Raw genomic sequence first — 17013 nt, forward strand, 5'->3', positions numbered from 1 at the left:
GATGCAACATACACAGAAATAGTTATATGATACAAAAGGAGACAAAAGTACACAAAATAGGTACTTTATTTTCCTGGTTGTTCCAATTTTCAACATTGTAAATTTCTTTGAAATGCCCATTTCTAAAGTGTTTGCTGCATGATTGAATATTGCACTTTGATGATAAAAAGACACAGCATAGCATGATGGCTGTGATATACTTAACAAATAACAGTAATAACGTTTCCATTGGGCTTTTGCCTAAATGCACCAAAAAAGCTTGATGTTAGTTGTCACCCCATTAATCCTTTGTGTGCAATCCTTTGATTAAACTTGTACAAATTGGCATATGGATAAATGCAATAGTTTAGAAGTGAAGAGCATACTTTCTTTGCTTTCAGGTGATGTACATGATCTGTGTGGGAGAGAAAGCGGAATACTTCGTTTAAGATGCTGCTTGCTATTTGCAGTTTTTTTATAAGCACTTCTATTTACACTATTTTTTAAAAAATCTGCTGCCCAACTTCTCAGAGGGACCCTTGTAGTTGGTCAAGAATTAGACCAAATCAAACTGGTTCTTGACTGTACTTTCTAGCTGTTCATTCCTTGCAGAAAGCTGTTGACTGGTTCTGTACCAGCTAACAACACAAGCTTCAGCTTGGACTTTGAGACATTCAGCTGTCTGAGCGAGAGACATTCAACCCTTCTGAAGGCTGTTCTTGATGGATTGCACAATTGGAACCTTCCAGCTGGGATTGCTGGAGGCCCAAGAGTTGCACCAATGCTCTCTTGTGCATCCCTCTTCTCGTACTAGATTTCCCCTATCGAGCACCCTTCAGATGTGTTGAGCTACAGTTCCCATCAATCCCCAGCCAGCATGCCTATGCTGGCTTGTGATGACACAGGTTGTAATCCAACACACCTGGAGGCTGCCCAGTTGGGGAAGGCTCTGTCGCACCTTCCTTACCTGACCCTTGATGACATGAGGCCCAACAGTTCGAGTCTGCTAATTTAAGCTGACTTTTAAAGGGTGCATAGAGGGAGCTAACATTTAACTGCCTGCCCTCTCAAGCCATTGATATTTCTGTAGCACTCTCTTCTTGCCTAGCATTCTATATCCTTCACATGGCTGCATTCAGCTGGTGCTTGGCCCTGCATTACCACTGATCTAGGACTCTTTAACTCTGTGGGACTCAGGTAGGGAAGGAGTGTGAAATTCTTGCAGCCTGAGGGCCAAGTTCCATTTCAGAGCAGCTCTTGGAGGCTGCGTTCCAGTGGTGGGCAGGGCTGAAGGCAAAAATACCAGCGTATTCTAGCTCAATGCTGTTATTACCAGTAATCAAGTCTTAGGAGAAGGCTTAGAATGGGGAAAAATTGCCCCCCAAACTGAGGAACCACCAGCCAGTGATCATGGGAAAGGGGGCGTGGCCGGGGAAAGGGGGCATGGCCTTCTGGGAACCCCAGCTGGGCCAGATTTAACTGCTGGGCCAGAGGTTCCCCACCCTGGGGCAGGGAAACTTCTTCCTTCTACTAAAAAAATAAGCCTCCCATACTTGTCTTCATCACTAGTAAGATTCTTCATGGTTTTCTTCCACATTCCCTCCACAGGTCTGTGCGTTATGATTGCAGCTTCTGTTTACACAGACCGACAAGAAGAGCTACACAAGGGTCCTCTGGACTTCTTAAATGTGAGCAAGGGCCAATTTGGCTATTCCTACATCTTGGCCTGGATTGCTTTTGCTTTCACTTTGCTCAGTGGTATTATGTACCTAATATTAAGGAAGCGCAAATGAAAACAGCAAGATATTAGAAAAAATTCTTATACTTGCAGTACTGGAATTTCAGTATCTCGTTTGTATATAGTCAGAAGAGGTTTTGTAGTATGGTTATTGTTTGATCCATTTCCCCCACCCCCCTTGGTGTGAAACAATGACTATGGGAGAAGAAAAAATTCAGGTGAACTGGAACACCTGAATTCCCCCAGCCATGGATGCGTAGCCAACAACCAACCAACAAGCCATGGCCACAGTGACTCATCGCCATTGATAGACGAATCTTTCTCCATATTTTTGTGCGTTCCTCTCCTTTCAACACAACTGTAACATTACTAGGCATTAACAAAAGATGGGGGCTCACCAAAATGAAAAATTGCAGCTGACAGAGCGCAACGTGCTCAAACCTTATCAGGTCATGTGTACTACACAACCAACTGGGCATCTGCATTCTTCTTGTTTTAAAAGCGATATATACGGGGAGATCCAGATTGCTCTTGGTTCCAAAATAATTCTGTAGATGCACGTTACCATGTCGTACCTGACAGTTCCTCCATGGATCACACAGCAGCACAGAAACAATCTCAAAATATGAGGGTTTTCCCCCCGCTAAAGCGATGGCTTGGTGCAACAGCAGCAAACTCAACATTACTATTTTCATGCTGATCTTTGTAGTCAATTTGGCCTAGCAGGGTATTGGCACAGTGGCCATCTGTTTTCTGGGTGTTGAGTGGATGGGTGTGTACTGCACTAACCATAACAAAATCCAGCTTATACATCAAATATATGTACAGCACACCCACCCTTGGACAGCATTCCAGCGGGAAGCATGGTATTCTGCTGCTATAGGCGTACAGTGAACACCCTTAGAGGGTCCCAGAGAATTACTTTGCCAAGTCTAAAAAATTGCTTTGGGACTCTTGAGCACAGATTCTGTTCTTGTCAAATTTTGCATCCAGAGCTACCTCAAGAAATGCAGTTTACTCATTGCCTTGATCTGCAACTGGAGTATTTTTGCAGTAAACAAAGGCAGCACTACATCAGACCAAATTCTTAGCTCATCTCTGCTTTGGCACTTAAATCTTTCTTCAGTCTTAATATTTCCCAGCTGAGGAATTTAAATTAAAAAAAATCCTTGACATTTTTTCATACAGGGGAGGTAGGGTTAAGCCCCAGTCTCCCTGCTTAAGTTTCCAGTAGCAGGGCCAGGAAAGACTTCTCTGCCTGAGACCGTGGGGAGTTGGTGTGGACCCATCTTCCCCGACCTGGTATCCTCCAGAAGTGTTGGGCTGCAACTTCTATTATTCCCTGCCTGTGATGATGGGAGTTGGAGTCCAAAACATCTAGAGGACACCAGGTTGGAGAAGACTGCCATAGAACGACAATGAAGCACATGACATCACTTTGTAATGCAAATGAAAAGTCCATCTTGGCCAGAATGCAGGCACTTGTATGACAAATCCATCTCTTCTGTTACTCTGCAAACCGCTTTAATAGTTGCTCACAGCAGAAAAGAGCAAGAAGCAAAAGGCAATCTTAAATCAGGAAATTAAAGAAATAACAAAAACACCCAACACCAACTATTTTTTTTTCCTCTTCAGTTGTATTGTTCCATAATATCCACTCTGGGTTACCTGACTACCCAGATCAACATGGTTTCCCAAGTTCCTAGGCCTCCAAACAACTAGCATTTTGTTACCAGTCTGGCATGTTTGTTGACAGATATAGAAACTTCCCAATCTTGGCCTGAAAGATGCTTCTGAAACCAGTTGCTTGAGTTTCACGGCCTGGGGGGCATCTGATAGATTACCAGCAGGCGACAAACTTGGAAGAAACTCACATTGTACATGAAGATCCTGTCTTTTGTCCAGGAACTTTTATCTTTTCATAGCTGCATGACATCCTTAACTACAGCAAAGATGGCTTTGCAGAGAGCCATCAGTTACCAAAAGTAAAAAAAAAAGAAGCAGACAAATGGCTGTTTCCTTTCCAAATTCACTGCTAATTCCAGTGGTTGCTACTGGCTGTGATCCTAAACTCTGTGTAGGGGGAATAAGCTCCAATAAACTCAATGCAACCTCTTGATAAACATGCTTAGGATTGCCCTGCGTGGCTTGTTAGCTGACTAAGGTCACCTTAGTGGATCAACCACCTGTCTTTTAAACAATCACACCATTAATTTAAATTAAATCTGCATGCAGCACATTTATTTAATACTTCAAAAAGAGGACTTTCAGGATCTGTGAGAGTGTAACAGTTTAACAAACAAAAACCACTGTGGTATGGAAAGCTATTTTAAATACTTTTTATTTTACATTTGCTACTAGCAGAACCAAAACAGCCACGTCCCTCCGCAACCTTTTCATGCTTAAAATGGCGCACTCTGAAATGGCCTTTGAAAAGGTAGCCCAACTCAAAACGTGTGAATGTACACGAGGGCACAAAATGCCCAGATCCTTGACAGTCCCTCTGCCTCCCTGGGTTCTCCCGGCTCTCCCCCAGTCTTACTGCTCTATCCTTGCGCAATCTTGCCAAGACCCGAAACACTGTGTGCAGCTCCATGTACATTTAGTAGACGAATTTGTGCCACTGGCGATTCTCTGTTCAAAAGAACGAACTGATCTTGCTGGGCGATTTTATATTTTGAATGCCTGTTTATGTACAAAAAAAATCGTATGTATACATACATACATATATAGCAGTATTTACATTATTACATTCCTGACCCCTTAATGAAAGCAAATAGCAAATTATAATATAGCTATATCACCCTGCCTAATCATTACAAATATTCATTTTACTGCCTTTGCAACTCCACCTGGAATAACAAGGAGTCCATTTTTACATTAGTACTACCATTTTTCAAGATTTAAAAGAAGGATATTTCCAAACATTCTGGATTTCTCAGTGGACAATCTTTTCAAGATAGCTAGCTTAACTCTACCAACTGTGCCTCAATTGTTTTGTATTTTATATACCCACTGCGTATATGGAAATAAAAGTTGCAACCAGTATTGTGCTTGGCATCATGTTTCAGTTCTGTTTTTGACTGTATCTGGCTAAATATTGAAGGAAAAAAGTCAAACCACTGTAAGAATCAAATATAGGGATGGAGAAAAGGTACAGACAGGGCTGTGTGTGACGGACAGCATACAATCTGCTATGGGGCAATGAACCCAGCAATCCTAGGATACCAGCTTTCATTTTTATATTTTTAAAAAGCGAGCTTCTAGCCCTGAAGGCTGAGAAGGAAGGCTCGAAGGCGGCGCCTGTTTGGATCGCAGAAGCTGAAAGGCATGCACCTGTGTGCCTAAGCAAGATTCCCAGGGTTCAAAGGATGAGGCTTCAACACCTTGCCTTTCCCCATAACTAGTAAAAGTGGAGATGTGGACACTAAGCAGCCAGAGGTTTAGTTGGCTTAATTCATACAAGCAGCAGGTACCTGCCTTCTTTGAATGAGCCTCGCAGTTGTCAGTGCTAACCATGGACTCAGCCCTGGCATCCAGCAGAGAAAGCCACTACTGGTGTTACTCCACCACCGGGGCAACCCCTTTCTTTCGAAGCTGCCAGCAACGCAGCAAGGAGAGCTGCTCTCTTTTAGCATGGCTGCAAGATATGCCTGGATGCAGTGTCATAGGCTGGACAGAAGCAGTTGCTGCAAACACCCCACCTGCTGCTCCTTCCTTGGAAGAACTCCTTTGCCGGGCAGTAGGTACAAGCAGAACTGGAAGCGGGAATGCAGAACTTCACTGGCTATTAAAAGCAATGCCTGGATGCCACAGCCCAGTGAAAATGTGTAGGCCCCTGCTTAGTGCAAAGCTCATCCCACCCTGGGCCCATTCCTGTAAGAAAATGTAGAATGGATCATTTCCCACATCTTGGTAAGTACTAAGAGGTCACCGAGCCTCTGGTTCTCATGGCTTATGTGCATCAACATGGGAAATTGACTTCCCCCTTCTTGGGGGAACAGTGGACCGACCGCCTTGCCACATCACAGATGGCTTGAATGTCATCCTTTTCCAAAATTCGTCTGCCGTACAGCACTGGCCAGGTGAGACTGCTGCGAAAGAAATACAATTGCCCATACTTCCTTTCAGGTACGCAGAACTAAAACTACAAGTTGTCTTTATCCTGACTGTAACCAGCAAAGTGTGCTAGAACACACAGGACCACTTACCTATTTCAGATGATTCTTCATTCACATTTATATATATAGCAAAATTGTTCTTTTTGAGAAAATCACCATGATATAACTCTCATTTGAAACAGCACCATTCTTTATGCCTATAAGCTATTAGATCAGAAACATGGGGTGTGTCAGCAGAACTCAGCAGGAATTGGATGTTTACAAGCATATGTCACTAAATTAAATCAATTTTAATTTACTGGTGTTTTTGTGTGTATGTAAATTTAGAAATATACCTCCCAACAATTTTGGTTTATGAAAACCCAACATAAAAGGCAGTTTACTTCAGACAAACAAACAAAAAACCCTATTATTCTTTCAGCATTAGAAGGTGAACTTTTCATGTTTCATCTTGGTTACGAGGATGCAATAAAAGTTAAATTTAAAGAAAACTTATCTCCCCAGAGATATGTTATTCATAATTCTCACTTTGAGGAGAGGAAGGTTGACCAAGAACTTTAAGTGGAATTTTTACAATAAACGGAATTGTGCAAATGGTACTATTAAACAGTGCACAGAACAGGGTATGTAAACATGTTATATCGAAAGGGTCCTCACCCCTCTTACAGAAACTATACAGCAGAAATGGACTGAATGTCACAGAAGGGCCCATAGCGTCCGTAAATGTCCTTTGATTGCATGGTGAAGTAGCACCTGGCGGAACCTGGGAACGGAGTTAGAGAGCAAGCCATAGGGAGCGGCAAAGCCTTGATTTTGTTCGTCTTCATCCAATTAGATGACACACCACTTTTTGGTCCCTCTACACATATGAACAAGTGGAAGCTGTCTATAGGGGCACACCTTGGATCCACTCTTGTGATGTTCCACTGGAGGGCAATGCCTTTGGGGTTCTGGACCTGAGCAACGGCAAGGTCAAGCTTCTGAGGCAGGAGAGTGTTTCTGAATCCATTCACATTCTCCGGTTGTAAGTGGACTCTTGGTAACGGAGGGAGGTGGGAAAACTCTTTAGGAACCTAGGAAAGCAGAAGCTTAAGTTAATGAGCCACCCGGAAGAGGTGCAAACCTACATATACATACTGAGAAGTAAGTCCCCTTGAGTTCAGCGGGACAAACTCCCAGGTCATGAATTAGGTACACAAAAAAATTTTTACACATTGGGCCTAAAGTGTTATGAAAATGCAATATTACAGTAAATTATTACTGTTATGACTGATGGTAATTAGTATTTTTAGTTATGAATAGGCACTGTTCTTGTCCTGTATACATTTGAGCTTGGCATAGCAAGGTCACAGAGCTATTGTCCCTCTTTCATTTCATAACCATTTGGGCTCACTGTACATATACATACATAAATATACACACACACAAGTCTTTGGCAGTGTGCGCACATGTATAACGATCTGTCAGCTGCACATAACTCTTCATACATCTGGTGAAGAAGTGGCTTGTGATCTAATCCAGCTAGTCCTGTTGGCCTCTCCCTTTTCTGAATTGTTTCCGTTCAAGCTGGCTATTCTAAGAACTACATTTTTAAAATAAATAATTAAAAGAAAATATGCAATGTTAAGAACTGGTGCCTGTATTTGCTTCTTTTCCTTTACTCTCCCCTTCTTGTTTTCTTTTTAGATCACAAGTCTGTGGGCAGGGACTGTCTTATTTTTAATCAGTGTACAACTATAAGCGTTAGGCGCTTTATAAAATTACACAACAGCCCATGAAAGCCTATGTTTTTCTATGCCACAGTTAACCTGTCAGCTTTCTAGATGCCACAAAACATATCGCAGTATCAATTCCCCGTCAACAAGACTCTGAAATTACAAAGCCATTTCAGATCATGTAAACCTCCTGCTTCTATGAACCTATTCCTGGATAATTACAAATGACAAACGTTGTGTAATACAACATAATCTCAGTACAAAACTATTAAGAAACAATATTCAAATAGAGAAACACATCTCGCCATACAGTAAGCTTGATTCATCCATCTCGCCAAACTGAAGTGTTTTCTAAATATAGCTTTTTCGCTTTGGGAGTAATAATTACTGCTAACACAGTACAGGGTCAAGTGCTGTCCCATAAGGGACAAGGAGAGTGCTGTTCCTCTCATATCACAATACAGTCCTCTAGTGGCTAAGAGGATGAAGCTCATTCTTCATCACCACACTTGTAAAGCCCCTCCATGCCTACACCTTCTCAGCATTGTCAACACTGAAGGTATTGTATTTATTAAAATCTGATACTGTGCAGGGCCTAACTCTGATAAGCTCTTTGTTATGTTTTAATTCCAATAAAGGGGCATCCGTCCATTACGATTAGTGCAGGGATTTATTTTTAGCGGTATTAATAGGATACTGCCGGAGGCACTTGAAAACACCAAGCCCTGCTGCACATGGGTCCTACAAACCCCAACCATGGTTGGCCGCCTGTATCTTGAACAGTCAGTTTAAAAATAAACTACACAAACGTTATTAAACAGTACTGAAATTACTCACTCACACAGAAAGCACCCTATAAATACTTCTCCAACCTGCAACGGCGAGCAGTGGTGGCTCCTTTGCCTCAACCCCTAGATGTCAGGAGCAATCCCACCACCTCTTCCATTCCTTTTTATTCTTCACCCCAAATACCAAACTTGGTGACGGAGTGTTTTTGGACACTTGACTGGGCACTGCACCTTCAGTGCACCTTCATTGTCCCTGAATATTCCAAGCCGGTTATGCCCTCCCCTCCTGTGTCTGCTGTTTATTTCCCAGTTATCGCTGGAAGACCGCCTGCTCTATTTTTGTACCCTATGCTTAGTTTGGCACTTCCCTACGCTCTGCTTTTGTATCCTTCCAGAACCTCGATGCATTTATGCCAACGCAACCTCTGGCCTAACATGCTAACTCAACCTCTGACAGAGTTATGCCACGCTATTCTGTGAGGCATTGGACAGGCCCTTACAACCTTTAAACCAGGGATGGGGAAACTGGTTCATGGGAGTCCTCCACCCAGCCCATGGTGGCTTGAGCTCCTGCCGCACGACCCTCCCTGCTGGAGAGGAACCGCTGATCTTACCTCCGTTCAGTGATTAGAAGTGAATATGGAGGGTGAGCAGCGCACAGGGGAATCCCCACTGTTATCTCCAAGTGCTTTGCTACCCTGTGTCTTCTCCAATGGAAGGACTCCACCCAATGCCTCAGCTGGGGAAGAGCAAAGCTGACTCTTGCTCCCTTTGCTCTTCCACTGGAAGGCAACGGAAGAGGGAAGGGAACTGGGGTGGCTCGCCTCGGCTCCTCTCTCGTGTTCCTTGTGTGGGGAACGTGAGGGAGGAGGAAAGCAGTCTTCCTGCTGAAGCACCAGTTGGAGGAGCTCCAGCTGAGGACTGGATGCCAGGGGTGCGGCTCCGACCCCTGACATCATCCAGCCCATGGGATGGGTCCAGAGGGGCAATCTGGCCCCTAGAACCCAAACAGTTCCTCACTCCTTCTTTAAGCTATGCTTTTGATAGGCATTTTCTGTGTACCATTGATAAGCCTCACAATATATACTTGCACTTATGTTTTATGCACTTTTATGCTCCTGAATTAGGGGCAAAGGAAGCGGTCTTATCCGTTGTCCCTCTGTCTCAGTGACGCTTGTTCTGGCAGGCACCAGCCCATCAGGCACCAGCCCTTGGTCATCACCTGCTACCTTTTAACCGGAGATGCCAGGGTGGAGCCTGGGCCGTGCTGCATGTAACACGAGTCCCCTGCCGCTGAGCTGTAGCCTTTCTAAGAGCTGCAACCTGAGGCAGCAATTCTCTACACACTTGCCATGGGGTAAGCCCGGGGAAATACAATGGGGCTTCCTGAGTGAAGGACTGTGCTGTGAATCTCTTATATCCTGCCTCTCTGCCATAATGGATCTAACACCGGGTTCCCGGGTGGCTCTCCATCCAGGCACTGACCAGACGGCTGCATCACGTGCGCTCAGCTACGCTGTCGGATTTTCATGTACACCCAATACTGCTGGATTGGGATGAATGAGCTTCTACCATTTTGTTTTTTTTAACATTTAAATACCTCATTGGACAGCTGTCGTGTAGACTGGGGAGGACTTGATATTGCGCCTTCTGGTGCCGAGCGGCCTCTCTCTGCAACCCTTTTCGCCTTTTCTTCACCAACTCATGTAAAATATATTAATATAGCATTTTAAACTTTGTGCCAGCCCCTGTGACCTAGAACATCTTTCGTAGGATCAGCTGTATGCTGAGGCCCCGTTCTTTCGCCACAGTTGCAACAAACAAACAAGCAGGCACCGAGACAGCAATCCTATGGCCGCTGCCTAGGATTGCTGGATACTTGGGATTCCTGGATCCGAGGCTCAACCCAGGAGTCTGAGATCCCCTCCCCCTCCCCGCCGGCATGGAGAGACCCACGCTGGCTGCCTCTATGAGCTCGCAAACGCAAGCCTGGAAAGGAGGGAAAAGTGGCGTGCCGGTGGGTAGCGAGGGGACGGGGAAGCAGGGATGCAAGCTACCCCCAGCTTCCGTCCCTCCCCTCCCCTCCCCTCCCCCGACACCTCAGCTACTTGGGCAGAAATGCCCATCTAGCTAAATTGCAGAGCGGGTGGCACAGTGCGGAGGCTGACGTTTGGAGGCTGATGGGTATCGAGGGCGGATGCAATAGAACTGTGCCCCAAACCAACAGTACCAGTCACATTTCACCACAGCAGCTGTTTAAGTCATCAAGAAACATCATATATGCATCAATTATATTTTGGAATGTGATGCTGCTGCTCAACAGGACTTTGTATGTTTTCCATGACTGTCTTATTGTTCTGGTTTGGTCATTTTACTGTATGCTGCTTCGGGCATTATGTGTGGAAAAGCAGATTCTGAATTTTGTAAAGCAAATGAAGAAACATTCACAACAAATCAAGAGGTTTTTAAAAAACAAACTTTCTTCACCTTTATTAGCATTGCTTTCTTCATCAGTTAAATCGATCAGTAATAGATTCTGCAATTAGGAAAGAATTTTAATGAAGCAGGAATTATCCCAACATTTTTATATCAAAGGCTGTCAAGATTTAGGACCTGAAGGCTAAATTTACTTATTTTAAAATATTCATTATTTAATAAATAATAACATGGCTGCTGCCCCTGTGGAAATTCTCATATACTGGAACTTGGGTTCATCCCATACTGCAGAACAATTAAAATGTGGCTGGACACATTTGGATCATGTGGCAAGACCTGCAGCCACTGACAGTGTGGGTGACAAGTTCAACACAATTAAGGGTGCCATCCTAGGCATGTTTAGACACAAAAAAGTCCTCCAAGTCCCAGCATGCCCCAGCCAGCACAGCACCCTCAATTACATCTATTTTATAAAGCCAAATAAAAATGGAACACTTCACAGCCATTCATAACTTTGACTTTTTCTTCAAGGAATGGGAAAAAGGGATTAAAGCTTGGATTACACCAGAGGAGAGGAACACAAAGGGAAAAAGAAGCTGTTTAAAAACTGACCTTAGAGTTGCATGGAGTTTCAGCTGAAGTGTTTGTATTTACAGAAGATCCTTTCTGCTGAACATCTAAGGGAATTTAACAGAAGTGTGATGTTAAAACTCTACAACTGATTTGACAAGTTATCATGGCTTTCCCCTACAGATTTATAAGGAAAGTAGACAACAAGTTAATACATATGAGAGCTACAATGGCAGCCAGGGGTCTAACAAGCAGCACTGAGACACAGAGCACTACTTTAGGCTTTCAGGCTGGGCATCCTCCTGGTTTCCTAAAGGGGTGTCAGGAATGAAACTGACAGAGAATTAACCTACTCAGGTGAATGACGACCTATTCAGAAAAGGTAACGGCAGCAATTCAAGGGACAGAATCATCCTTAATAGCCAGAGGTGAACAGCCTTTCTTTAAAGATCTATAAATAATTATTTAATATTGTACCATTTAGCTCACTAGAGATCCTTAAAATAGCTTAATCACAACCCACAGAATGCTCTCAGTAAAATTTATAGGTTTGGCAATGTCCAATCTCAGGGGGAAGATGATTCTACATACCGGGCACCACTACTCTAAAAGCCCTGCTCCGAATGTCTGCAGAGTGGACCCCAGAAGTGGGACCAACGGGAGGGCCTCACCAGAGGACCTCAAGGCTCAAATGCGGTGGCAAAATATCTTGGGGTCAGTCCTAAGTCGCTGACAATAATTCTATTGATTTTGTTCACCTAATTTTGTTTGAGAGACAATGTGGAGTAGTGGTTAGTGCTGGACTGGGATTCGAGTAGTGGTTAGAGTGCTGGACTGGGACTCGGGAGATCTGGGTTCGGCTCCCCACTCAGCCATGGAAGCTCACTGGGTGGCCTTGGGCCGGTCGCTGACTCTCAGCTTGACCTACCTCACAGGGTTACTGTGAGAATAAAATGGAGAGGAGGACTGCGTAAGCTACTTTGGGTTCCTTGCAAGAGGAAAAAAGGTGGGATATAAATGTAATCAATAAAAATGAATGCACAAATAAATAGGAAGCTGCCTTACATCAGCTCAGACCAATAGTCCATCTACTGTCTACATGGACCAGCAGTGGCTCTCCAGGGTTTCACACAGGGGCAGTGGAGGCTGGTGGCTCCGATGTCAGTGGGGCGGTGAATCCGCTCTGGGTTTCAGTCAGAACTCTAAAGGAGCTATCCAAGGTGCAACCTTTAGAGTTCTGGCTGAACCCCAGAGCAGATTCACCGCCCCACTGACATCGGAGCCACCAGCCTCCACTGCACAGGAGTCTCCCACTCTTACCTGCAAATGTCAGGGACTGAACCTGGGACCTTTTGCATGCAAAACAAGTGCTCTGCCACTGAGCTATGGCCCTTTCCTAAATCTCAATCCACTTAACAACTCAGTGAGGTACATTATATCCATTCAGCTGAAGAAGAAATGGGAAAGACAGAGGGAGAGGGGATAGGTTCAGTCACAATTTCACTCAAAATTGCTGAACAACAGTTCATCAAGAGAGTCAACACTATTTCTATGCAATGAAGTTTGTGTTATCACCTAACAACATTTTGTCAGTGGCCAGTTAAGATAATTATCACTGTCTGTACTTTTTGCATTTCAATTCCCTCTGACCACATGGTTTACATATCCTCTCCGCCTAGCATGTGTATATAAATCTGCCAATTGGAGGTTCACACTTCATGCATCTGATGAAGTGCATGGTGTCCATGAAACCTTATGCCATAATATATTTGTTATTCTTTAAGGTGCCATCAGACTTGTTGTTTCAGCTTTGCAGTGAAGAAAGTAAGACTTAAAGATGCACTGTGCCCCTTTAATGAAAACATGCCAGTACACTTGTTACTAGTTTGCTCACCCCAGCACATTTAGGTATCCTCCAGTTATGCACTTGTTTTATTAGAGAGAAGAGAGAAAGAAATGGAGAGAGAACAGCTGTAAGCAAAATATATATGTTTAATTTTGCACATTCTGTTGAAATGTTTTTCAAAATATAGAAATGCAAAGTTTAGTTCTCTGTACCTGCAGCATCCACAGCTTCCACACCTGAACTTTTGTTCACCAGATCAATGCAAACAATGTCATCAGAACTGATAAAAAAGCAATAATAATGACGATAAAATAATAATTATAATAATGCATTGTATAGACACATAAAGCAGCCTGATCTCTCCCCATTTAACATACCCCAATTCTCGTTTTATAAACACCTACTTTCCCAATAATGCATTTTATACTGAGATGGGTACTGTCACACCATTCAGAAATTACCTCTCATTTGTATAATATATTAAGACTGCGAGTTACACAAACATAGTGTTATGAATTTTCGACTTTGCTGAGTGCTATCAAATTACAGTTCCAGTATTTTCGAGGTTTTAGCTACCAGTTAACTATCTATAGCCAACTACTTCAAAAAAAGGTTTAGGGTTTTAATACCAAAATTGTTTCAAGATAGGTTTAATTTTGGTTTTGTATTAACAACACTTCCCCTTCATGGATCACTGCCTTGTTGTGGCGAAGGGGCTTGCGTAACTCAGTGAAGCCATAAGCTATGCCGTGCAGGGCCACCCAAGACGGACAGGTCATGGCAGAGAGTTCTGACAAAATGTGGTCCACTGGAGAAGGAAATGGCAACCCACTCCAGTTTTCTTGCCAAGAAAACCCCATGGAACGTATCACAAGGCTAAAAGAGATGATGCCGGAAGATGAGCCCCTCAGGTCGGAAGGTGTCCAATATACTACTGGGGAAGAGCAGAGGGTATTTCCAAGTAGCGCCAGAAAGAGTGAAGCGGCTGGGCCAAAGCTGAAAGGACACTCAGCTGTGGATGTGTCTGGTGGTGAAAAGAAAATCCGATGCTGTAAAGAACAATATTGTTTAGGAACCTGGAATGTCAGATCAATGAATCAAGGTAAGCTGGAGGTGGTCAAACATGAGATGGCAAGATTGAACATCGACATCTTGGGAATCAGCGAACTCAAATGGACAGGCATGGGCGAATTTAATTCAGGTGACCATCATATCTACTATTGTGGGCAAGAATCCCTTAGAAGAAATGGAGTAGCACTCACAGTCAACAAAAGGGTGGGAAAAGCAGTACTGGGGTACAATCTTAAAAACGACAGAATGATCTCAGTACGAATCCAAGGTAAACCATTCAACATCACAGTAATTCAAGTCTATGCCCCAACCACTGATGCTGAAGAAGCTGAGGTTGATCAGTTCTATGAAGTCCTACAACACCTTCTAGAACTAACACCAAAAAAAGATGTCCTCTTCATCATAGGGGATTGGAATGCTAAAGTAGGAAGTCAAGAAATCACTGGGATAACAGGCAGGCATGGCCTTGGTGTACAAAATGAAGCAGGACAAAAGCTAATAGGGTTTTGCCAAGAGAACACGCTGATCACAGCAAACACTCTTTTCCAACAGCACAAGAGATGACTCTACACATGGACATCACCAGATGGTCAATATCGAAATCAAATTGATTATGCCCTTTGCAGCCAAAGATGGAGAAGCTCTATACAGTCAGTCAAAACAAGACCTGGAGCTGACTGTGACTCAGATCACGAGCTGCTTCTTGTTGCAAAATTTCGGCTTAAATTGAAGAACGTAGGGAAAACCACTAAACCATTCAGGTATGACCTAAATCATATCCCTCATGAATATATAGTGGAGGTGAGGAATAGATTTAAGGGATTAGACCTGATAGACAGAGTGCCTGAGGAACTATGGACGGAGGTCCGTAACATTGTTCAGGAGGCAGCAACGAAATCCATCCCAAAGAAAAAGAAATGCAAGAAAGCAAAGTGGCTGTCTGAGGAGGCTTTACAAGTAGCTGAGGAAAGAAGGGAAGTGAAAAGCAAGGGAGAAAGGGGAAGATATATCCAACTGAATGCAAAGTTCCAGAGAATAGCAAGGAAAGACAAGAAGACCTTCTTAAATGAACAATGCAAAGACATCGAGGAAAACAATAGAATGGGAAAGACCAGAGATCTCTTCAAGAAAATTTGAGGTCTCAAGGGAACATTTTGTGCAAAGACGGGCATGATAAAGGACAAAGAAGGCAGGGACCTAACAGAAGCAGATGAGATTTAGAAGAGGTGGCAAGAACACACAGAAGAACTCTACAGGAAAGTTCTGAATGTCCCTGATAGCCATGATAGTGCGGTCACTGAACTTGAGCCGGACATCCTAGAGAGTGAAGTCAAGTGGGCCTTAGGAAGCATTAGTAACAACAAAGCTAGCGGAGATGACAGTATTTCAGCTGAGCTATTTAAAATCCTAAAAGATGATGCTGTTAAAGTGCTGCATTCAATATGCCAACAAATCTGGAACACTCAACAATGGCCGCAAGACTGGAAAAGGTCAGTTTACATTCCAATTCCAAAGAAGGGCAATGCCAAAGAGTGCTCAAACTACCGCACAATTGCGCTCATTTCACATGCCAGCAAGGTGATGCTCAAAATCCTACAAGCTAGGCTTCAGCAGTATGCGAACCGAGAACTACCGGAAGTACAAGCTGGGTTTCGAAGAGGCAGAGGAACTAGAGATCAAATCGCCAACATTCGCTGCATCATGGAGAAAGCAAGAGAATTCCAGAAAAACGTCTATTTCTGCTTCATTGGCTACGCTAAAGCCTTTGATTGTGTGGATCACAACAAACTGCACAACAAACTGTGGCAAATTCTTAAAGTGATGGGAGTACCAGACCACCTTACCTGTCTCCTGAGAAACCTGTACGAGGGTCAAGAAGCAACAGTAAGAACCGGACATGGAACAACCGAGTGGTTCAAAATTGGGAAAGGAGTATGACAAGGCTGCATATTGTCACCCTGCTTATTTAAATTATATGCAGAGTACATCATGAGAAATGCCGGGTTGGATGAATCAGAGGTCGGAATTATGATTGCTGGGAGAATTATCAACAACCTCCGATATGCAGATGATACCACCCTAATGGCAGAAAGCGAAGAGGATCTAAAGAGCCTCTTGTTGAGGGTGAAAGAGGAGAGTGCAAAAGCTGGTTTGAAACTCAACATTAAAAAAACGAAGATCATGGCATCTGGCCCCATCACTTCCTGGCATATAGAAGGGGAAGAAATGGAAGCAGTGACAGATTTTACTTTCTTGGGCTCCAAGATCACCGCAGACGGTGACTGTAGCCATGAAATTCAAAGACACTTGCTCCTTGGGAGGAAAGCTATGGCAAACCTAGATAGCATAGTAAGAAGCAGAGACATCACCTTGCCGACAAAGGTCCGTCTAATCAAAGCTATGGTTTTCCCAGTAGTAATGTATGGCTGTGAGAGCTGGACTATAACGAGGTCTGAGTGCCGAAGAATTGATGCTTTTGAACTGCGGTGCTGGAGAAGACTCTTACGAGTCCCCTGGACTGCAAGGAGGTCAAATCAGTCCATCCTAAAGGAAATCAACCCTGAGTGCTCACTGGAAGGACAGATACTGGAGCTGAAGCTCAAATATTCTGGCCACCTAATGCGAAGAGAAAACTCCCTGGAAAAGACCCTGATGCTGGGAAAGACTGAAGGCAAAAGGAGAAGGGGACGACAGAGGATGAGATGGCTAGATAGCATCACGGATGCAATGAATATGAACTTGAGCATGC

At 43.7% G+C, this 17013-nt stretch overlaps 2 protein-coding genes across 6 annotated transcripts in view; one reads left to right on the forward strand and one right to left on the reverse strand.

Annotated features, from left to right (window-relative positions):
• EMP2 (epithelial membrane protein 2) overlaps window positions 1-4764 on the forward strand; it is a 29379-nt gene extending 24615 nt beyond the window's left edge. The window contains exon 5 of the mRNA XM_084818115.1: window positions 1588-4764. Within this exon, the coding sequence (XP_084674241.1) occupies window positions 1588-1772 (185 nt within the window). The 3' untranslated portion in view covers window positions 1773-4764. The remainder of the gene's footprint in view (window positions 1-1587) is intronic.
• ATF7IP2 (activating transcription factor 7 interacting protein 2) overlaps window positions 4043-17013 on the reverse strand; it is a 38098-nt gene continuing 25127 nt past the window's right edge. For 3 of the 5 annotated variants that reach the window (XM_084818111.1, XM_084818114.1, XM_084818110.1), the window contains 5 exons: window positions 13406-13473; window positions 11390-11454; window positions 10829-10877; window positions 9942-10042; window positions 4043-6911 (listed from right to left, as the gene is read on the reverse strand). In XM_084818111.1, the coding sequence (XP_084674237.1) occupies window positions 6510-6911; window positions 9942-10042; window positions 10829-10877; window positions 11390-11454; window positions 13406-13473 (685 nt within the window). In that variant the 3' untranslated portion in view covers window positions 4043-6509. The remainder of the gene's footprint in view (window positions 6912-9941; window positions 10043-10828; window positions 10878-11389; window positions 11455-13405; window positions 13474-17013) is intronic. The other 2 variants (XM_084818112.1, XM_084818113.1) reach the window with 1 other exon arrangement.

The sequence above is a fragment of the Heloderma suspectum genome, chromosome 12 (assembly GCF_057233095.1).
Source record: "Heloderma suspectum isolate Gila_16-S chromosome 12, 16-S_ref, whole genome shotgun sequence".
In the NCBI taxonomy this organism is placed as follows: domain Eukaryota; kingdom Metazoa; phylum Chordata; class Lepidosauria; order Squamata; family Helodermatidae; genus Heloderma; species Heloderma suspectum.